Raw genomic sequence first — 25,004 nt, 5'->3', positions numbered from 1 at the left:
AGTGTCTCCACCTTCTCCTCCGGCGACTTCCACTCCTCCTGACACTAACATTGGACTCATCTCAGGTATCATTACTGCTGGTGTAGTTGTTCTTATCATCTTGTTAATTGTTTGGATACTAATTTATAGGAGAAGAAAATTTACAACAAAACAGAAGGAGCTCACTCAAAACACCGCAACCACTACAAATGTCGCAACAACATCAAACACAATATCAAGAAGAGAGTATCAGTACCTTCTCACTCTCTCTGAAGTGGAAGAAAGCACCAATTATTTTGATGAATCTCTCGTCGTTGGAGTAGGAGGATTCGGTAAAGTGTATAGGGGAGAATTGAGGGATGGAAGAAAGGTGGCTGTAAAGAGAGGGAGTAGAACTTCTCTTCAGGGCATTCAAGAGTTTAAGGCTGAAATAGAAACCCTATTTAAATTCCGCCATGGGAATTTAGTGTCATTGATCGGTTACTGCGACGAGAATCACGAGTTAATTTTGGTTTACGAGTTCATTGAAAAAGGAACTTTGAGAAGTCATTTGTATGGTTCTGGTCTTCAAAGTTTATCATGGAACGAAAGATTGAATGTGTGCATGGGAGCGGCAAAAGGACTCAATTATCTACACACGGCTTATCCTACTGCGGTCATTCATCGGGACGTGAAATCAGTGAACATTTTATTGGACGGAAATCTCAATGCCAAAGTAGGAGACTTTGGCATATCAAGAACAGGTCCCAGTGTCCATGAGACGCATGTCAGCACCGGTGTCAAGGGAACTTTTGGATACCTCGATCCCGAGTATTTTATGCGAGAGCAACTTACAGAAAAATCTGATGTTTATTCATTTGGAGTAGTCCTCATTGAAATACTCTGTGCAAGGCCGGTCATTGATCCATCACTTCCTAGTGATGTGATCAATTTGAAAGATTGGGCGATCAATCATATTCAAAAAGGGCAGTGGGATCAAATCATCGATCCGCATTTGATTATAGGGGATATCAATCCTGATTCCCTAAAGAGGTTTATGGAAATAGCGGAAAGATGCGTTGCAGATCGCGGTGCTGACAGACCCTCCATGAGGGATGTTTTGTGGAATTTGGAGTGTTGTCTTCAATTTCAAGAAGCGGCTTTTCATGGTTCGGCTGCCGAAGATAATTCCGACAGTATAGTGGAACTTGCTACACAATATGCAACACCTGATTTTTCTTTGACAATATCGGATGACGGTATGTGATGTTTTTTATCTTCTTCATTTGTTCTAATATTATCTTTCTCTTTAGGTTAGCACAACTTTGTTCTGATATTTCAAATACATTACATGTTTCCTTATTAGCATTAACTATAGTTTCCTTATTATTTAGCTAGTGTTATTGTTATACATTGCTTTGCAGTCATGCCACATATGAGAAACTGACTTACCTAGCCGGTCATTAAAGTAATTCTCACTATAACCCGTTTTCAACTTCGCGGTCAAATTCGCCACAAACCCGTTTTTGATATTTTCACCTTAGTGTAAAAAGTGAGCTGTTATCTCATATCATTGATTTTCTTCTTGTGGTAGGACAGATTTTTGGTGTGAGCCATAAGGCACAGATTTGCGGTTTCATCACTATCACTTGAACTTTGTGTGCTTGATGAATCACTATCGCTTTCCCATGCAATGTAAGCTCTTCTTTGTTTGCTGTACTCTTTTGGTGGAGCTTTTCTTTGATCCTTATACTTCATAGGACAATCTGTTTTATAATGTCCAGATTTACCACAATTAAAACAAGATCCTTTTCCTCTACTCTTCCTATTCTCTTCCTGTTTTGAATCTGTAGATTGTCTTCGAAACTTCATGAGGTTTTTGTCGGAATGCTTGACTCCATTCTTTCGAATGAATCTATTATATCTCCTTACAAACAGTCCCATTTCCTGATCATCCTAATCTTTGTCACTACTAGAATCATTGTCACTTTGCTCTTTTCGTGAGGACTTAGAGCTAGAGGCCACAAGAGCTATTGGCTTCTTCTCTCCCTCTTTGTCTCTCTTCTTCTCCTTTTCCTTCTTACTTTTATTCTCAAACTTTTCAAGACTTTATAATGCTTGCTGATGTTCTTCCAGCTTTCCAAACAGAGTTGTAATCGTAAGTCTCGTTAGATCGTTGGCTTCCTTAATAGCTGTTACTTTAGGTTGCCATTCCCTGCTAAGACACCTCAGAATTTTATTAGTAGCAATTTCATTGGAAACAGGTTTTCCTAGTGCATTCAACCGATTAGTGAGATGAGTAAATCTCTTTTGCATGTCGGAGATAGATTCTCCTTGTTTCATGCGAAAGAGCTCAAACTCTTGATTGAGAGTGTTAATGCGGGACTGTTTTACTTCAGTAGTACCCTCATGGGCAACTTCTAAAGCATCCCACATTTCTTTAGCTGTCGTGCAATGGGATACTCGATAATACTCATCAACACCAAGTGCCGAAATTAGCATATTTCGAGCTCTCCAATCACTTGACCACTTTTTCTCATCTTTCTCATTCCAATCACCTTCTGGTTTAGGAACTATGGCGCCAGCCGCATTTGTCATAGTAATTTGAAAAGGACCATTTTCAATGGCAGCCCATACTAGCCTATCAACAGAATTTATATGAACTCGCATGCAGCCTTTCCAGTAGCCGTAATTTTCACCGTTGAAAATCGGCGCTCTATTATACGCCCCCTTTGGTTCAGAATCCATATCGTTACAGGCAACCACAGAACACCAACGAACCGGTGCTCTGATACCACTTGTTATACGGTGTGGCTAGTGATCGAGAGGGGGGTGAATAGATCACCTCTTGAAAATAAACGGATTTTAAAATTTTATCAGAGTTATTAAAACTTGGCGGAAAATTACAGTCCCGATTCGACTTTCGTCTATTCTGAACCGCTACTAGAAAACCGGACACACGAATTTATTGTTGGATTTGAATAAGAACGACAGAGAATATTAACACCAGAATGTTATCTAATCAAATGCACTTATCATTAAATTCTGATTCCAATGAATAAAACTTCAGCTGACAGTTTTGTCAAACACTTGGTGTGTATGTGATCAATGATGAACAGTGGTGGCGTTTAGATAAAGACGTTTTCTTGCCCATGTTGTATCACTAAAAATACAGCCACACAACACCAACTGAATTCACAAAACTGTTGGAAAACATAAAAAGAGATAAGGAAAGAATACGATACGCAGAGATTTGGTAAGGAAGTTCCCCACATCGTCCACGCGTGTGGGTACGTCTCCCTCTCAATTTCAAATGAAATTGAGAACTGTAATTATCAATAATGCCGAATTTGTTGATACAAGGTTTCAATACACAGACATAATTCTAAATCTCAAGATCTTCTTCTTGTATAAACCTCCACTTGATCTGAGCTCGATCAAGAATTTCCTGCAAGAAATTGCAAACAATTCACCGGTTCCACGACCTGTTTGCGAAATTAACCAATTTCCAAACCCTACGCTGCGGCTGAATCTGTTCTGCAAACGTGACTAACAAACCCGCAAGAACACTCCAGTTCTTGAAGGACAAACCAACTGGTTTTTCCTCGAAACCCCCTTGAACCTTCAACTCAGCTAGATCCTCGATCGTTCCACTGAACACCTCAGCTAGATCCTTGATCGTTCCACTGAACGTTATCTCGTTGATCCTTTAATCCAAAGAACAAGAATGATTATGTGTTGATGTTCTTGAAGAAAAGTGATTGAGAAGAAGAAGAAGATGAAGTATCTTTCAGGTTTCTAACTGCTCAAACAATTGCTGCTACACACTCCTTTGATTGGTGTTACAACTGTTTTTCACTTGTGAATTCGTACCCCGTCTAAACTGTCAAAAATGCTTCTTATATGAAAGACAGAAGCTGTTAGTAGACAAAACAGAATTATGTATTGATACAAAAGGTTATGCATCGATACATGTTGTAGCTTTGATTAATTTTTGAGAATTAATACAAGCATGTATCGATACAAAGCTCGTATGTATCGATCCATAGAACATTTTAACTAACATGTATCGATACAAGGATCGTATGGATCGATACATACTGAAGCAAAAACGTTTTGTGATTTAAAACAAGGTTATGTATCGATGCAAGGCTTGTATGGATCGATACATACTAAAGCAAAAACGTTTTGTGATTTAAAATAAGTTTATGTATCGATGCAAGGCTCGTATGGATCGATACATACTGAAGCAAAAACGTTTTGTAATTTAAAACAGGTGTATGTATCGATGCAAAAGAACATGTATTGATACATGCTAACACAAAATAGTTTTTATGAGTTCTTTAAAGAATTGTATCAATGTGGATCTTTATATATAGACACGAAACAATATTATAGGCTAAAAACACAATTGAAACATGCGAAATAATGCACAACCAACAATTAGACAATGATCACACAATTTGCTATCATTCAAAACTTATTCAAAGTAAAGAATTTGCTCACATTTACATTCCTACAGACTTCATAATCATGGACATCAAAGAAGATGTTAGTACACCTATTATATTAGGAAGGCCATTCTTGGCTACCGCCAGAGCCATAATAGACGTAAAGAGAGGTAAGCTAACATTCGAAGTTGGAGAGGAAAAGGTTGAATTCATCTTAACACAATTCTTACAAGCTCCAGCTATAGACGATACCTGTTATCTACTTGATGTCATAGACGAGTGCGTAAGAGAGATGGAGATGCAAGAAACCACATACTCTGATATAATGAAAATCCAAATCCCTCCAATCTTTGAAGACGATAATTGGCATGAACCATACCAAAACGATAGTCTAAGCGAATGCTGAGCACTTACGCCCAACCACATGCCATGCCCAAAGAAACCTGACTTGGAATTAAAAACACTACCAAAGAACCTAAGATACGAATTCCTAGACACTGAACTCAAAAGACCAGTAATAGTCAACGCTGACTTGGGACAGATGGAAACTGAAAAGTTACTAGATGTCTTAAGAAAATATCCAACTGTGTTAGGATACAACATCACCGACCTAAAAGGGATAAGTCCTTCTATCTGTATGCATCGCATTATGCTGGAGGAAGATTGTAAAACCTCTATAGAACATCAGAGAAGGATCAACCCAATCTTAAGTACGGTAGTCAAGGATGAAGTGAAAAAGTTACTAGATGCTGGAATCATATACCCGATCTCCGATAGTCAATGGTAACATCTTAAGACGCGATGAAATGCCACAAACAGGAATCTTAGAAGTGGAAGTCTTCCATGTATGGGGGATTGACTTCATGGAACCATTCCCATCTTCTTTTGGTAATAAGTACATACTCGTTGCTGTCGATTATGTTTCAAAATGGATCGAGGATGTAGCTTCTCCGACAAATGACACACGAGTAGTGATTAAGTTGTTCAAGAACATCATCTTTCCTAGATTCGGTGTGCCAAAACTAGTAGTTAGTGACGGTGGCTCCCATTTCATATCAAATATCTTTGGAAAACTTCTTCTGAAGTATGGAGTCCGCTACCGTGTAGCAACCCCTTATCACCCATAAGCCAATGGGCAAGTCGAAGTTTCGAATCGAGAGATCAAACAGATTCTAGAAAAGACTGTCAGAATATCCAGAAAAGACTGGTCATCTAAACTAAATGAAGCTCTGTGGGCCTATAAGACAGCTTATAAAACCCCAATAGGGACCACACCCTTTAAATTAGTCTACGGCAAATCATGTCATCTCCCTGTGGAACTAGAACACAAATCTTACTGGGCAATTAAGACCCTAAATATAAATTATACTTCCGCTGGTGAGAAACAAATTTTGGACATTCACGAACTGGAAGAACTTCGATTAAACGCCTATGAGAATGCCAGGATATATAAAGAGCGAACCAAGAAATGGCACGACAAACGTATATCTAGGAAAGAGTTTAATGTCGGCGACATAGTACTACTATTTAATTCAAGACTTAAGCTTTTTCCAGGAAAACTTAAATCTAGGTGGTCAAGCCCTTTCGAAATCACAAAAATCCTTAAAAGCGGTGCGATAGAAATCAAAGGTCGGAATAGTGAACCATTTATGGTAAACAGGCAGCGATTAAAACATTATCATAATATTGACAATAGAGACTATTCAAACAGTCTAAGACTTATAGAGCTGCCTGCTCAACCCCAAAACTAGTACATCGCAACGTTACTGTCGAACTTACGACATTAAACAAAGTGCTTAGTGGGAGACAACCCGCCTTTTCTTTTACTTGTTATCTTTGTTACTAAGTATTTTCCTTCTTTGACTTTCATTTGTATTTTTGCTCCCCTTCCTTGATTCTATGCAGTAATACTTGTGGCTTCTAGTTACTAACTTAGAAACATTGGATATTGATTAACAGGCGAATTTATAACTAGTTAGTTACTAACTTTCATCATGCAACCAGTAGACACAGTTTTCAGAGGCAGAGTTCAGAGAAGGCGCTATGATTATTTAGCTCAGAAGGATATGGCTTTATCCATATATTATGATGGACCTACCATGGATAGGTTAGGTATCCGAGACAACATCTTATTTATGTTTAACCAGTTAAGATGGGAGAATGCTGCTATTAAGAGAAGGTTTGTCACTTACCGTGAACTCACCCTAGAATTCCTTAGCTCCCTAGTTTACAACCCCGAGCATGGTTACGGACTTAACAAAGGGTTGATTTCCCTTAGGCTGTTTAGCATGGACTTCACTTATAACCGTAGAGACCTTGCTGACCTCCTAGGATTTTCTAGTGGCCCATTTGTTTTCACTACCCGCCAGGAGGAATTAATCAATGACATCGACCTAGATTACTTTTGGGGTAGTTTAACTGGAGACTACCACCCTAACCCAAACGAGATGCACTCCCAAATGATCCACAACCCTGATATCCGCTACTTCCATAAAATACTAGCCCACACCCTGTTTGGAAAGGAAGAGAACGACACCATAGTGTCACGAGATGAACTTTTTATCTTACTCTGTGTCGACCAAGGTCGACATGTCAATGTTGTGACATTTATGATGGAGAGATTCATTCACCTTGCAAAGAACAGTCGCACCCAAATCATAATAGGTGGCCTAGTAACCATGATAGCTGATGCCATTGGACTTAGACGCCCACTTTACAAGCATGTACCGTTTGGACACATCCGACCCATGGACATTGAATTTTGCTTTAACCGTAGAATCATAGGAAACCTTGGGCCGGATACTTTTGATTACCTAATTAATAATGAAGTTGTCCAACTATTTACCTTGCCTAACCATGAGAGAACAAGTGTTCATAACCGAAATAACTGGCTTTATGATTTAGATGAACACCCAATTGATCCACCTTCACCTCCTGAGACACCGCCTATATATGAGTGTTTAAATGACCCTATCCTGTTGATGAATCTGACCCTGAAACACCTCCAAACTACTATAACATAGATGAACCGGAACTTCCATCCTATGCTGATAATCTTGCCATGCTTCTTACCCGTCTGGATGATTTCCATACTGACATTACCGCTGTGAAAGAAGAAATAAAGATCATGCGCCTTGATGTCTTAGGCCTAATGGATGTAGTCGTCGAACAGTTTGATCACTTAAACCAGGCTGTAGCTGCATTGGGACAGAACCGTGGTTGATTTCACTGACCACTGATTTCTCCCACTCGCACTAAGCAATGAGGCCGCTGCTATGTTTTGGTGTGGGGAGGGAGCACATTTTATTGCTTTTATATTATTTAGCACCATTATCGTTATTATTTCTTTTAATATTATATTTAACTTTAATCCTTTAATTTAATAACATTGCTATTTATTTATTTATGCTTCTACAACTTTATATATTTTCCAGTCATTTTATTATTATACTGCTGCTACATTTTATGATTACACTGCTACATTTAATGAAAAATTTGTGAACGAGCATGTGACGACCGTCACATGGAGTGTGACGCCCATCTTACATGTCTAACGACCGTCACGGATCCACCATGCTCGTCACACAGCATGCAGATGACCGTTACATAGATGACCGTTGTAGACGACAGTTACACAACCGTTACGCGTGACGACCGTAACAGGCCTATGACGACCGTCACGAAAACAGAGGGCGCGCCTATAAAAACAGGCGCACTTCCTCTCTTCTTCCTCATCAAATCAGCCTACTCACACCACTCTTCTCTCCATTAACCAATTCTCTACATTCTTTTAAGTGAGAAGCGTGTAACTCACGAAATCCATCTCTCCCACCAACACCTATATCTTCATAAATCACACTAATGGTCCGTCAAGAGAGGGCAACTCCCGACCTTTCAACCGTCGTATTCAGAAATGGAGAAGCCGATGAACGCCAAAGAGACAACTACCTCAAATTCTATCAACGCTCAGTCCAAGCTACGAGGTATGTCGATAACGAATGTCTGACGGAGCTGGGACTTTTAGATGGCGTGGGTTGGATGCTGACCAACTCCAGCTTTGCACCGCACTGCAACCAACTTACAAGGCGCTAACCTTGGAATTCCCGAGTTCCTTCTCCTACATTACCCCCCATGGCGCAACTCAATTTCTCACCGGAGTCGCCACATTCAGAATCTTCGGTACCGAGTATTCCCTAAACCAAACCCAAATAGCGCGAATGCTTGGTTTCCAACATGGAGAGGGAGTTCACTGCTGTACCCCTAACGGATGGTCAGAAATAACATTTGGAGTATGGCATAGCCTTACCAATATGAACGCCAGAAGCTGGGATACGCTCAGCGCAACTTACATTCACCGAGTCCTGGGGCACACAGTTTTCGGAAGAGTCAACAATCACAAGGTAAACTCCAAGGAACTCTTCTTTCTTCACTGTGTGTTCACCCCGATCGCGTTCAATGCCACTCCATTCCTATTGGCCAACATACAGGCTGAATGCATGAGAGGCAGCCAGGCATGTGGCCCTTTTTTATGTCCATGACGAATGCCATGAGGCATGTGGCGGTCGCCACAAGCCTTGGATTGCGTCTCCGGCCTTCCATTTTCTTCTCTAGTGGGTTCCACGCCTGCCTAGTCATGGCAGGCGCCATGTAGGTGGCCACATGTGTATTTTTGCTGCTTTTCTCTGTTTTTTGCTATTTTCATTTGGTTTCTTCATAAATCGACTCTTACTCATAAAGCACCTGAAACATGCTTAAACTATCAGCATAACACAACAAAATGCAACAAAATAATAATAAAACATGTGCAAATCGAGTCAAAATAAAATATGTTTTTCGATGTTATCAGGTATGTGATAACGCAAAAATACATCGTATATTTGCCTTGATTTACACTCAAAGATCATACCACTTTCGTTTATATTCCGATTATTCCGCAAGTATTCGAGTTATTTTTGTAGGTATTTTAATCTCCATGGATAAATGGGCAAACTGTAGAAAAGGAAGAAAAAGAACAAGAAAAGGAAGAGAAAGCAGCAGAAAACCAGAACACAAAAACTACGGATGTGACGACCGTCACAAGGCGTATGACGACCGGCACGCCCAGCCTGTGACGACCGGCACAGGCCCATGACGAACGTCACACGACCAGAATTAACGTCTTGAAGCAGTCAACAGAAGCAACCAAAACGTGCCTAAATTCAAGGAACAGAACTACTTTCCCGTGGATTCCTCACTCAACCGAGTCATCCTTGTTTTTCTCAACTGCCTCCTCAAGTACTTCAAGATTCGACGTACTATGTTAATCCAATTGCCAGGTTTTTATTCAATTATTATTATTGTTGCTCTGTTATTGTTATAATTATGTTTGTTGCACTGTTAATCTGTTTATGCTCGTCTGTGTTTGCGCTATTTAACATGTCTGGCTAAACTACTGATATCGGTATGTAACAATTTAATTAGACGGGATTTAATAATAATAATCAGTGGAAAACTTCTTATCTCAAACAATCTTTTCGGCTGTGTTTTTTAATTTAAATTTAATTAACTTTGTCACAAAAGTGAGAAGCTATTTAATACGATTTTCCCACGAGAGTGGGAAATTAACTAAGGTGAGAACCAACAATCGCGAGAGCGTGAGGCTCGAACTGGATAGTAAAAACTAGGCATTGATTTTAAAAACAGTGAGAGCACTTTAAAAGCAATTAGAACTTATCTATTTTCAAAAAGTATTTTTAACCTCAAATGGGACAGCGAGAGCGTACATTCTGACTTAAAGGTATAGGCCGAATCAACAATCACGAGAGTGTGAGATAAAGCCTTTTGAATAAGTATTTTCTACTGAAAGATATTTGGCATTTAAATTATACACCGGTGACTTATCGAATCCCTGACGATTAATGCGTTGCATACTGATTTCTCTTATTAATTCTTTCTTAAAACTCAACTTCCCTTAGATTTAATTTTCTTCAACCAATCTTCTAAAAATCATTCCCTTATCTAAACATCCTAACGTCGGTAGCATTAGTTTGACCATCGGTCCCTGTGGGTTTGATATCTTTTAAAACTAAAACGACTGGACTGTGCACTTGCAGTCAAGTACCCGATAGACTATATTCTATATATAGTCACGAGACGTATCAGTATGTGTGGCAGTCGCCACAGCTCTTTGACTGCGTCTTCTTTATTCCTTTTCTTGCTTAGGTGGGTTCCATGACTGTTTAGTCATGGCTGGGGCCATGGTAGGCGCTATGTAGGTGGCCATCAATGTATTTTTTTTTTGCCATTTTTCTCTGTTTTTCGTCATTTCATCTAGTTTCTTCATATATCGACTCATACTTGTAAAGTACTTGAAACATACACCAATTATCAGCATAACACTACAAAATGTGATAAAGTGACACTAAAACATGTGCAAATCAAGTCAAAATAAACTATGTGTTTCGGTGTTATCAAACCACACAAATTTATTCTTGCTGAGGATTTTTCTTTTGATTCCTCTTTTGTTGCTTCATTTTTTGATTTCCCTTATTTTTGTTGGACTATTTGAAATTTGCAATCCATAGGGATGCCCTAACTTTTTCCTAAGTCACTCGTTTTCGAGTTTTCGACTTAGTGGGCTTTCTTTCTCTTTTGGATTTTGATCTCTTGTTTCTTTTTCTTTTGTTGGAACAAATCATATGACATCTGTTCACTTGATTTGAAGGGGTTGTAACTGCCTCGTTCCTCTCGTTGGCGAGAGACAACCATTGTGAATTTGTGGCTTCCGACCTCTCGTGAGGGATAAGGTATGATTGATCCTCAGATAGGACACTCCCTTTTGTTTCTTCTTCTTTTTTTAAAAAAATCTGAACATATGGTTAAATTAGCTAAAGACTACCCTGCCTCGGGCTAAAATTGAGGGATTTATGTATAGAAAGAAATTCCTACTCCTTGGCTCGAAGGGGTTGACTAAGGATTATCTTACTTATAACTATGGTATTTAGGGATTTAAAATAATGCCTTACATCGTCAACAAGGTTTGTTTCAAAAGCATACATGAAGTGATTTAGTGTTTTTTTCAATTTCATCATTCTCCTTTTGATTTTGCTTAAACAAATTATTAGATACAGAGAAGTAGAGTATGAGTAAACATGAATGGATTGATTCAAAAGAACCAAATTTATTTCATTGTCATTATTAAATGAAAACGAACGAGTCTTACAAATGACTATTACAAATGACGAACAAGAAAATTACACATGAAAATGATTGAACAAACTAATGATTGTTGATGTAATCAGCCTTATTTCCTATCCACATATTGTAGTTATTATGCTTGCAGAAGGTGATAAAATATCCCTCAAGCAGATCCTTCTTAAACTCTTCCCCTAAATGCATACTCTTCTAATCTACCATAGCTTCCACTTGCACTGGTCATGGCATTGCAGATGTGCCCTCATGTGGAGGTATGGGAGTGTACACTATGTGCATGCCTTTCAATGTGAACACAATAACCTTTGAATCGATCAGGTCCTACATTTTCTACTTGAAACCCTTATAATCCTCAAGGGTGTGTCCGAGTGCTCTAGAATGGAACATACAGTTGGAATTCACATCATCTCCTGGAGGAAGAGGTTATGGGGGAGGCATGTTCTCCCTTAGCTGAACCAAAGAGTTATTAATCAAAAGAGGGAGAAGTCAACTATATGACATATGAACTGGATCTTTCTCTGGTATCCTTGGTCTTTTCTGGCCCTATTGATCATAGCTTCGCTACCGATTTGGATAATGATTCTACACTGGGTACCTCTGCCTTGGTCAGGGAACATGAAATGGCTTCTAATAGAGAGGCCTTGAAAGTCCTGATTGTGGATGAAATCCCCGAGGCTGAACATGACATGGGGGTGGAGCCATGCATGTGTACAGGAGTGACCACTTATGGTACACCAGCTGGTGTGGGATTGCCTTCCTTCCTCATTATTTCTTGCAGGATTTCCATGATCAACCTCATCTGAGTCTTCAGTTGGTTGACTTCCATGATCAACCTCATCTTGCAGGATTTCCATGCTTCTAGTCCAAAGCGGATGTAGGGTAATCAGAATGCTGTTCAGAAATGGAGAGATGATATGAGGTTTGGTCTTTTTGGGAAGATATGCATGTAAGTTTGATGGATGCGTGAAGGATGTAATGATATGTAATTCATTTTTTTCAAGGGATGTAATGGTATGAAATACATCATAGATTCAAAGGTTCGACGATGCAACAATTCAGATTCTAAGGTCAGTATACACACAGTGCTACAACAATAGCATGCAATGATGTAAGTTAAAAGATTGACATTTTCTGGATAGCATGTGTATACTGCCTGATACAGGTTCAAAGGTATGACATTACGTGAGAACAAGGTATGTAAGGTCTTGGTTTCCTGCAGAAAAACCCAGACCCCCCTCACAGGTGTGTATTATCCTCCAAAGGTGATCCTAAAAAGGTTCCTAGAGTCAAGGACCCGTTTTGAGACACCATTGTCTTAGACAAATGACTCTCCGGACAATGATGCTCCCAAAAGGATCTACTCAAGATGTGACATCTCGTGTCAACCATGATTGAGGACTAACTCCAAGTAGGTTAAAACATGACTCTAGTCATATTACTATCCTATGTATGTGCTCAACCTTGGGTATAGAGCTTTTTTGTCAGGTAACATAGCCCCAACCCAACAGAGAGTATAACAGATATATCCAAAATATGCAGAATATTCATATTTAAATCGGTAAAGAAAGAAATAAATAGCATAAAAGATAAAGTGATAAAAGCGATAAAGATAAACACCCAAAGCATGCAAAGAAAGCAAACAAACTAGGCTCGACTTACTTAGGTTTCCCTAGCAGAGTCGCCAGCTGAAGCTACGCGAAATATACCTGAGCGTATCACACACTCAAAGATACAATAGATTCACCATAGAACTTTATTTATTTTCAAAGGAAAGGGAAAACATTGATAAAACTCAGGGGAAGAGAAAAAGGGTAAGGAAGTCAGTTATGCAAATGGAAGGTATTAACATCCCACATATTTGTTGTACTCAACGGGAACCGTTTCGATTGTTCTTTATAAGAACGGGTGTTACTATCTAAAGATTACTCAGGAAAGGATAAAAAGGTTTGAAATAATTAGGGTGCTCGCCAAGGATTGGGGCCCTCGTGCCTATGTATCCTCATAGTGCAATAAGGAAATCAGAGCTTCGTAGTTCATGGAACTAAGACGAATGCGTTATTTGTTTTTACTGAATATTATTAACATTAGCATTCTACTATCAATTTGTTTGTATGCTCGAGCATGGGAGACTTAAGCTTCATTCACGGTAGAACAAAAGTAATACATCCTTTCTGAAAAGGTTTTAAAATAAAATTATGCCCAAAGGCAAAAATGAGTTTCATGAGGTGAGTTTTCTTTTATTCTGAAAATAAAGTCTTGATTATAATTGTAGTAAAGTCTATGAACAAAAGCAGATACTTTAAGTAGCTAGGGCCTACATCACGTGCTCAAAGGCACTCTAGACAAGGTTAGGAGAAATTCCATCTCATCATTCTTCGTTGCGTAAGGCTCATTTCGTACAATTTTAATTGTATGGTTAATTGTTTTTTAGTTTATTCACAAAATGGTTTTAGTCTTATAGGAGAAAGGAAGGAAGATGAAGAGCAAACCCTAGAAGGTTGAAGTCTGGTCTTCAATATGCATCCCACATCTGAGTAGACGGGTACTTAACAGTTGTTAGACTTGAATCACACTAAAGTCTATGAACGAAGGTGAATACTTTGAGTAGCTTGGGCATACGCCTCGTACTCAAAGGTGATTTAGACATGGGTAGGAGAAACTCCATCTCATCATTCTCCGTTGCTTAAGGCTCATGGCACACAATTCCCGTCATAACTTTTAAGTATGTTAAAGAATAACCTTTGCTTGTTGATCTTGTTTTTGCAATATTGTTAGTGAAGAATAGGCTTGACAATCATTTGATTCAAATTGCACTAAAGTCTATGAGCTAAGGTGAATACTTTGAGTACTTGGGGCCTACGTCCTGTACTCAAAAGCACTCTAGACAAGGGTAGGAGAGACTCCATCTCATAATTCTTCCTTTTTTAATGCTCATTCCATACAATTCTAATCGTGATTGGCAAGTGTTGATACACCTTTGTTGTTCTTGAACAGTAGTCTACTATGTCTGCAATGTGAATGCCTTGTACTGAATTTGAAGTCTTGAACTGTTGAGGTCTTGAGCTCCGGAGGTCCAATACAGCTTGAACACAAGGGACTTGCCCTATCAAGTGATCAAGGGTATTTTGATCACTTGTACAGGCTTGAGGGAATTAGCAAAGTTCAAAGGAGTTGGTTAATCAAAGCAAACTTTGATCAACACAATCAATGGGAATGGAAAGATTAGTTGATTCAGGTACACAACAAACCTAATTAATGATCAATTAAATTGAACCAGTTGCATCTATACAAACCCTAAGGTAAGGGAGCATGCAAATCTATGACTTCCTAAACCCTAGGGGCAAAATTATCAATGTGAACAAATTGAAGCAATTAGGGAATTAGTTCAAAAATCTAAAAATCTAATTAGCCACCAATTAGCCTAATTAATTCTAATGATAAAAAATCAATCTAAACATGGATTATGAACTCAAATTAACCAAAGGAAGATTGATAATCTAAATCACAATTTGATACCATGAACATGGTAATCACAAATTGAAAGAAGAATTAACCTAATGGACAAATGATGGAAAAATCAATATCTAAACATATTAATCAATCATGAACAAGATGAAATAACATGGATCAACAAAACCTAATGGCAAATTATACTACTCATGACAAGATTAAACAACAATTGAATTAACTTCTGAAAAATCCAAAAGATGTAATTAACATGATTAAACCTAGATCCAACTAATTAAACCTAATCAATTCTAATGATGATCCTAATTATGAATTAAACATAAATTAATTCCTAATATATCAAATGATCCAAAATCAAATATTTATCCTAATTCTAACAATATCAAAAAAATAGAAGCAAGGTTAATCACAAAAAATAACTAAGATTAATATAAATTAAAATGGACTAAGGAAGGATTAAGCAAGAACATGAACATTGGGCCATAAAGGGTATTAGCCATTATTAAAGGAGTGTAGTTTGAACACGGAATCATTAGGCCAAAAGGCCCACTCTCCTAACACCATAACCCGGATTCACATGAATATTGCCCGAAGACTTGCCTTTCAAATTCAAACAAACCACACACTCAGGTCAAACACGAAAAACTCATCATCGACACCGGAAAATCTCACTTTGTGGCACTTAAATCTTGCGAACAACCAGGGATGTTCAACGAACAATCAAGAATTTGATTTCTTCCTTCATGAAGAATCAAGGAAAGCGATGGATCCGCAGGGTATTTCAACACAAAAATGAAACGATACCAAAATTGCATGCGAAATGGAAAAAATTGAAGGAAGAAAAACCTACCAGATTCAACGGAGGCTCCAGGTGATGCATTCGTTGCTCTTCAATTTCTTGTTTATGCCTTCACTTTTGTTATGTCGTTACGGTTCTCAATTTCGTTGCATGTTGAATCATGTGTGTGTTGTTGATGAATGATGAAGAGCTTTTGTGTGTTGTTGATTGACACGAGGATGATGAATAATCGCGAAATAGTTGTTAAGAGTCTGAAAATTGTTGTGTTAAAGGATAAAGTGAAGGCATAACACATGCGCTATCCACAATAAATTAATATTACTACAAATCGACATAAAACTAACATTAAATTGAAATATATATATATAATATATTATATATATATATATATATATATATATATATATATATATATTATATATATATATATATTATATATATATTAAAACGAAATATATAAAAGTTACCACTAACAATATATATATCAAAAATAAAATAAACAGAAATAGAAAATAAATGTTTATAATTTAAAACTAAAACTAAAAAAAAAATAAAGATAAGCAGAACAAGTAACGAAAGTATATTGAAGGGAAGCAGATTCACTGTGAAAAATTATAAGGTTAGGTAGCATATTTTTAGGTTAAAAATTTGATCCTTTTAATTTTTTTTGCTTTTTTTTCAAGTTGTATTTTGAATGTGGTTTGTTGAAATATGCAAGTGAGGGAGTAAATTTTATAAAATAATTATGGTAGCAGGAAGTAGTTTCATGAAAAGAAGAAGATGGGTGGATAAAGAGAATGTGGATTGTAGGTGCAGATTGTGAGTTTTGAGAGGGAGTATGTAGTGGATGGGTGAGGCGTCGTTGTCCTCCTCTGTAAGGATTGGCCAATGACAACATATATAGTGAACAAGTAGCATTTTTTACATTGCTTAAATCCCAACATGCCCTTTGATATTTTATTGGTGATAACATGAGTTTAAAAGAAATAAAACTAAAAAAATTCAAACTATTATAAATAATCAAAATAAAACACAGATAAAAGTACAGTTAATTCTATTAATTTTTTGTGGACATGTTGATAAAAGGATAAAAAGAAAATGATTAAAAATGAATAAAAATTGGACGCAAAAGTTCACGAAAAGTTAAACTGAATGCATCAAAATGATCAATGCGAAATAAACTTCTCGGAAACATACATGTTTTGATCAAATTTTGAAATAGAAAACATCCGGTTAAAACGCTCAAACAGATCAAAATGTGATAGCAAAATTAGTAAAAAATAAATCAAGCACACCATGTTAAACTACATGAAACGCATATTAATAAGACTAATGTATGCAAGCTTGATTTGAAAAAAAATCGCCCGTTGATTTGACGTACATTTGAAAAATGATTCAACCGATTTGTCTGTAGATCCGAAAATTTACTTCGACTGACATTCTAGGCATTATACGGTGTGAAATGCATGTTAGGCTATGCATATGATGTATATGTCATGACTCATGTTTCGAATCGGTGATTCAGGGTCAAAATCAAGGTGTGACAGTTGCCCCTATTTAAGTATCTTCGACCAGAAAATATAAAATAGAGCATTCTTCATATGATTATAGTGGGAGATAGTTAAATACTAAGAAGACCCAAATTTTGATCTTGAATGCCTATGACATGATATAATATGTTATGCATGAATGCATGACTTTTTTATTTTTATTTTGATATGCTAGGGATATGATCAAACATAAGATAAACCCTATAAGGATGTTTTATGATGGATGCAGAATGAAACAAAGATCTGTGGGGTAGTGATGGAGACATATGGTAAATGTGGCGCATATAAACAAAAAAATGAGGGTAGAAATTCACTAGGGATAACAATCTTGCTGGAGGAAAGACAACTGTGGAATATGCAAAGAGATTTTAACTACAGATTCATGCATGACCTGACAACACCAGAATATTCAAAGAATTTTCAACAACAGGTTCAAACATGACCTGACAACACTTGAATATTCAAAGAGTGCTTAATTAACAGGTTCAAACATGACCTGACATCATTATGGAACATACAAAGAAGGTTTAAACAACAGGTTCATACATGACTTGTCAACATTATGGAACTTACAAAGAAGGTTTGAACAACAGGTTCATACATGACCTGATGACAACTTGAATATCAAGGAAAGTTTAGTCAACATTTTCATACATGACCTGACAACACTGGAAAAAATCAAAGAATTTCATCAATAGGTTCATACATGACCTGATCACTGGAATATTCAAAGAGTTTCAATAACAGGTTCAAACATGACCTGACAATATTGTGGGATATCAAAAGGTTCCATCAATAGGTTCAAACATGATCTGACGATACTAGAAAACATACAAAGAAAGTTCTATCAACAGGCTCATACATGACCTGACAGCATTGGAAAATTCAAAGCGTTTCAACAACAGGTTCAAGCATGACCTGACAATACTAGAAAATCAAGGAAATTTTAATCAATAGGTTCATACGTGACCTCAAATTTTGGATATTCAAATAATGTTTCACCCACAGGTTGAAACATGTCCTGGTAACACTTGGGAAAAGTCAAAGAGAGTTTTATCAACAGGTTCATACATGACCTGAAAACACTGGAAAATTCAAAGAAAGCATGTCCACAAGTTCATGCATGACCTGATAATTCTTGATAAAATCAAAGAATTTTATTAATAGGTTCAGACGTGACCTAACAAACTAGAAAACCCAAAGAAAACTTCAACATCAGGTTCATACATGACCTGACAATATTGGAAAACATACAAAGCAAGTTTGACCAACGAGTTCATACATGACTTGACACTTTAGAATACATCTGACAGTTTTGGAGATTTCTCACAAGAAATTCATCCGATCAAAGATTTTGGAGATTCCTAACAGGGAATTTATGCAAAACAAAGAAAAACGGGAGTCTTCTTATAAGTAGATCATCCACGCAAAAGGCTACGATGATTCTTTACAAAGACATCAAATAAAACCAACATCATTGGAGTTTTCTAACACGAAAAAACCTCTAAGCTTTTGGGAATTCCTCAAGATGATGAGTCATACATGACTTTCACGGAACCATCAGGAAAAACAGGGTAATAAAACTCTTTGTGCGTGCCAACAACAATTGGACTTGGATTGTAAGCAATGGATTACAAGCAGCTTTTAACGGATTTTGTCAACAACAATTGGACTTTTACCGTAAGTAATGGATTACAACCAAATTTTAAAAGATAGGTTCCAACAACAATTGGACTTTGACCGTAAGTAATGGATTACAACCAACTTTTAACGTATTTTGCCAACAACAATTGGACTTGACCGAGGGCATTAGTAAAACAAATACCGCCTCTAACAGAGTTTGCCAGCAATAACTGGACTTGAAATGATATTGGTGACAACCAAACTTCAGATACCAATTACAATTGTATTTACAAATGGAGTGACAATGATGCGAATGACAATTGGGTTTAACATGAGTTCTAGTAACAACTGAGTTTGGAATAATGCTAGTGCCAGTGAATTTTAGGAGACACCAATAAGCCTTGAAAGAATGCTAGGGAATGGAATATGGGTTTTGGAAGTGCGTCAGAACAAAAATGAAATGTCCATGATTTGAGAGTAAAAGAAATGAATTCTGGAAATGCATCAAAATTACAAGTGATATTCTGGAAATACATCAGAATACAGACACATCCGATAATACATCGAGGAAATTTTGGAAATACATCAGAATATAGGACATGCATATTCGAGAATATATCAGATAGGTGGGGAAACATCTAGAAATACATCAGACAAGTTATAGAAATAGATCAATAAACAAATAAGTAATTCGGAAATTCATCGAATAAACCAAAAAGGAAATAAACCTCATGGACAAAACTTTTTTAACAGGTGTCAACTGAGTTGGACTTGAAAATGACTGCGAAAAATGGATGATGGTTTAAGTGAACCAAAGACAAACTGGAGTTAGAGGTCAAAGGATATAGGATCAACAACAAGACATATGTCAATGCAAAATGAGCACGAAGTACATTTCGGCTATACATGATTTGAATTTTATTATGAATGATCATGATATGAAAATGCTGACACTTTAGTGGACTGGGAGTTTGTAAAGGCTTTTTATGGAGGTCATGATTCCTCAACACCGAGAACTAGACCAAAATTTTGTGATAGATTTTGTCAAAGGAGAATTCTATCCAGCTTGACAGCCACAACTTAGCCAATGGGATCCTTTTGGAGGATTAATGAATCATACTAGCATAATTTTTGGGCACTCGTCTTAAACTCAATAGTTGTTACGTATGGAAGAATTTGTTTGAGCAGTTTGAAAGCATGAAGGGGGTCTTCCCATCTGTGGCTCATCTTGCCCCAGTCTGCTGGGTCTTTGAAAATGTTCACCTTGAAAGTAAGTTTGAAACAGCTTGACATGAGATGATCTCAAGGTGGCTTGACCCAATGTTTGAATACCACATTGATCTGACCCTGATTAACCAAAACCTGGAATGGTAGACGTCTGATTGACCGTCCTTTGGATAGTTGGACTCATTGAGCTCTGAGGTGGCTTGCCCCAATAGACATTACCTCAATTAGGTCTTTTAAAGGGTTTTAACATAGTCTGGTTCACGTTTTTTTAAACAAAAGGATATAAGGCTCAAAATTTAATTTTTACCCACCCCTTCTTCTTGATGATCTCTAGTTCCTACGTTCAGTTAATTCGATACACACATTCTACTTCGAAGGTGTGAAGGTGAAAATGAGGATTAAAGATGCTATTTTCTTGAAATGGCAGTCACCTTATTTTGTTTTTGTTGAGGATTTACTGTCCTCTTTTGATTGATTTTTTTTATATCCATAATTTTTGCCTGGACCGCTTCTTTGAAGCTTTTGATTCACCGAGATGCCTTGATTTTTGCCTAAGTGGTTTTTTTTGCGGTGTTTGACTTAGCGGGCTTTTTCTTCTTTTTTTTTGTTGAAAAATTATGACTGTCATGTTATGGGTTATTGAGGAACAACCGCTATAATATTGGGTTATTCACAACTTCTTTGACACTTTAAGTTGTGTGCAAAGTAAAGTGGGATGTTTCCTCTTGTAATTTAAATGCAAAGTCAGATTAACTGAACAAAGTACCTTGTCCCTGGTTAAAATTAAAGGTTTTAGTTCCGAAAGAACTACTAACGTTAAGGCTCAAAGTGGTTGACTAGGGACTAACTCCTTATCTCTCTGGTGTTTGGGGATTTAAAATAATGCCTTACATCATCGACAAGGTTTTCTTCTAAAGCATACCACAACAATTCCAGGTTTTCGTTTTCATCATCCTCATTCCAATCTTTCTTAACACAACGGTTTGATAAACAAAAGTGAATGAGAGAAGTACTTTTGTTTTTAATATAAATGAAAAACGAGTGAATACGAATGGATTAATTCAAAATAAGCATAAACATTTCATTAATCTTACCAATTTGAAGAAAACAACAACGCTTAAAAGCAACTAACAATCAACATGCAAGGAAATTACAAAGGAAATGCTGAAACAACCAAATGATGGCCAACTTTTGGGAATTGACTTCTTCAAACTTGATCCATTAACTTCGGGAGACACCCCTTGAGGTCTTCGCACTTATCCAGACGATAGGTTGACGTTCACCACCAAGCTTACTTCTTGAAAGGCTATGTACCTGTTGTCAATAAACTGTTGTACTTTGGCTTTAAAAGAGTTGCAGTCTTCAGTTGAATGCCCGTTTGATCTGGCATGCTATGCACATTTCACATTTGGGTCATACCCGGGTGGTTAAGGTTGTGGAACCAGCTTGAGAGACTTGGAAACCAGCAACGAGTTTTGAATCAGAGGTTGTAGAAGTTGGCTATATGTCATGAGGATTGGATGACGAGGAGCATTTCTTATTTCCAAGTTATTTCGAGGCATAAGCTGATTTTGATGTTGATTTCGATACTCGGGCCTTGAGCTCGTTGATTTGGATGAGGAGAAAACCAGGATTATTGGTAATGAAGACCCAAAGGTAGTGGTTGCTGGTATGGCACTTTGGGCATTGCTACCTCACTTTGGACACTTCACTAACAATATATATATATATATATATATATATATATATATATATATATATATATATATATATCAAAAAAAATATACATAAATAGAAAATAAATGTATATAATTTAAAACTAAAACTCAAAGAAAAATAAAGATAAGCAGAACAAGTAACGAAAGTATACTGAAGGGAAGTAGATTCACGGTGGAAAATTATAAGGTGAGGTAGCGTTTTTTTAAGGATAAAAAAATGGATCCTTTTAGTTTTTTTTTGTTTTTTTCAAGTTGGATTTTGAGCGTGGTTTGTGGAATTTGGAGTGTTGCCTTCAATTTCAAGTGGGATGTTTTATGGAATTTGGAGTGTTACCTTCAATTTCAAGAAGCTGATATTCATGGTTCGACTGTTGAAGATAATTCCGAAAATATAGTGGAACTTGCTACACAGTATGCAATAGCTGATTTTTCTTTGACAAGAGTGTTCTCGGGGTTGGTAATATCGGACAAGGTATGTGATGTTTTTTATCTTCTTCATTTCTTCTAATATTATCTTTCTCTTTAGGTTAGAACAACTTTGTTTTGATATTACAAATACATACATGTTTTCTCTTTAGGTTAGCACAACGTTTTTTTGATATTAGAGAAACATTATATGTTTTCTTTCTAATATTATTCGTCCTCGCTTACTTTGTGATAATATCTTTATCTTTAGGTTAGCACAACTTTGTTCTGATATAACAGATAGGTTACATGTTTCCTTATTAGCATCAACTATAGTTTCCTTATTATTTAGCTAGTGTTATTGTTATACATTGATTTGCAGTCATGCCACATATGAGAAACTGAGTTATCTAGTCGGTCATTAAAGTAATTCTCACTATAACCCGTTTTCAACTTCGTGTTCAAATTCGCCACAAACCCGTTTTTGATATTTTCACATTAGTGTAAAAAGTGAGTTGTTATCTCATATCCTTGGCCCCATCGGCTCCCTATACCTGCAAAATTCCATTGATTTAAAGCCTATTCACCCTTCATCCTAACAAAATCTGATATGCCTTCTGTGAGTCCCGAAGGAGCCTCGCCGTTTTCGTTCCATTGCAATATATGAGCCAGTTCATGGTATATTAATCTAGTAATCTCTTTTACAATATTTCAACGATACCTCTCAATGTAGCCCCTGATCTGGCTTATCTGTAGGAGGTTGGTTACCTTGTGAAGCTACGCGAAATATTCCTGAATGCATCGCACGCTTGAAGATTCAACAAAGTCGCCACCGAACTTTATTTATCCCGAAAAAGGGAAGGAAAAATATTGATAAAACCCAAGGGGAAACAGAGAAACGGGTAAGGAAGTCAGTTATGCAAGGGGAATGTATTATCACCCCTCATATCCATGGTACTCCATGGGAACGGTTTTGAATGCTCTTGCTTGAATGGATGTTATTATCTTCCTATACCTGCAAAATAAAATATGGGTTATAAAGAGAGTGCTCGATGAGGACTGTGGTCCTCATGCCAACATATTCTCATAGTGTAATGAGAAAGTCAAAACCTCGTAGTCTATGGAACCAGAGAGAGAAAGGGTGAAAAGAAATGAAATTAGCTGAAATGAGATCTCAGTCAAATTGAAATGTCAATTGGAAACCAGGGATTATGTTGATATGTTAATGTGAAATGAAATGAAATTGAAAATTGGAAATTCGAAATGCAGGTTCTGCAAATGAAATTTGTATTAAATGAAATTTGTTTTCTGTTAGAGTGAGGTGAATGAAAGGTTATGTTTTCATTTTGAACTTGTTATAAGTTTTTGCAAGTGTAGGTTGTGAGTAGCTAGTTGGTTTTGAGTTAGTTTGTCATGTGATTGAATTGCGTTTGCAGGTTAATCTGTATGGACTTAGTTTCTTGGTTAATTCATCTGTTTGAAAAATGCAGGTATTGGATCATTGGCTTGTTACAATTTTTGCAGGTAAAACACTTGGATGTGAGGAAATGGGCTATCATGTTATGTAGGGGCTGAATCGTGTTTGGACTTTTTCATTGGTTGCTTGTGATTTCTATGCACCATTGAAATTGGAGCTTGAGTTGGATATTATAACTTGGGCTATGTTGTAATTCGAATGGATTATGTATTTGGTTTATGGTTGTAATATATGAAATTGAATGTTTGATTAAAAATGTGAATTGGATGTGGTTAATTATGGGAGTGTAATGTTGATTAAATGAAAATGTATGGAAATTAAAATAGAATCAGCAGTTTAATTGAATGAACATGTGATGGTTGAAATGTATGGAAATGGCTTAAAAATATTTTAACATGGCTAATGATTGATTGAAATGAAACAAAGCTAAAAATGGAAAAAGTTAGGGTATGTCCAAATGTTGGTTTGAATAGGTTTTAAACCTGGTCATGAACCTAGTTTCTTGGTCCAAAAGGTGGTCAGACCTAGAAATGGACCAAGCCCCAAAGTCATGAAAAAACCAAGGGAAACAAGGATTTGGAAATGAAATATGATAGAATGAATAGAAACATGTCTTAGAGGATCAAGAATGATGAGTTGACTTTGGTCAATTGGTTGACCAAAAAGTCAACAGTTGACCAAAAATTAACTTATGCAAAAATGATGTAATTTGTAATGTTTTTTCAATGGAATATGGACAATGTAATCAAGTGAATGGAATGTGAATGAAACAAGAAAGTAATCACATCTTAAATCAATCAAATAACACCATGAACTAGGGTTTAGCTAGGTCAAACCTCAAGTCAAACAACAACCAAACCTCAAACCAAATGAGTAACAAACCATCAATGCCTTAAGCCAAGCTAGAGTTCATAACCTCTCAAATTAAACCACAAGATTCACCAAACTTCAAGATTGAGAAACTAGGATTTGAGCAATGAATGAACACTATGATGCAATCTCCTAGGTCTCAAGCACCAACTGTCTCTGATTAGGATTTTGTACCTTTGATTACCATGATGAGCTCTCCACAATGATTTTAGCATCACAACTCCTAAGGCTTAATTTTCAAACAAACTCTAGGTCTTTGTCAATTAA

The 25,004-nt window shown here is 36.9% G+C and overlaps 1 protein-coding gene across 5 annotated transcripts in view; it reads left to right on the top strand.

Moving 5' to 3' along the window:
• LOC127118706 (receptor-like protein kinase HERK 1) overlaps positions 1–25,004 on the top strand; it is a 37,948-nt gene that overhangs the window by 3,066 nt on the left and 9,878 nt on the right. Inside the window, exon 1 of one of the 5 annotated variants that reach the window (XM_051048964.1) lies at positions 202–349. The exons of the other annotated variants lie outside the window; for them this stretch is intronic. Coding sequence (XP_050904921.1) covers positions 339–349 — 11 coding nt within the window. The 5' untranslated portion in view covers positions 202–338. Of the gene's footprint in view, positions 1–201; positions 350–25,004 lie in introns of those variants that run through there. 5 annotated transcript variants of the gene reach the window in all.

The sequence above is a fragment of the Lathyrus oleraceus genome, chromosome 2 (assembly GCF_024323335.1).
Source record: "Lathyrus oleraceus cultivar Zhongwan6 chromosome 2, CAAS_Psat_ZW6_1.0, whole genome shotgun sequence".
In the NCBI taxonomy this organism is placed as follows: domain Eukaryota; kingdom Viridiplantae; phylum Streptophyta; class Magnoliopsida; order Fabales; family Fabaceae; genus Lathyrus; species Lathyrus oleraceus.
This window is presented reverse-complemented; position numbering and strand designations above follow the sequence as displayed.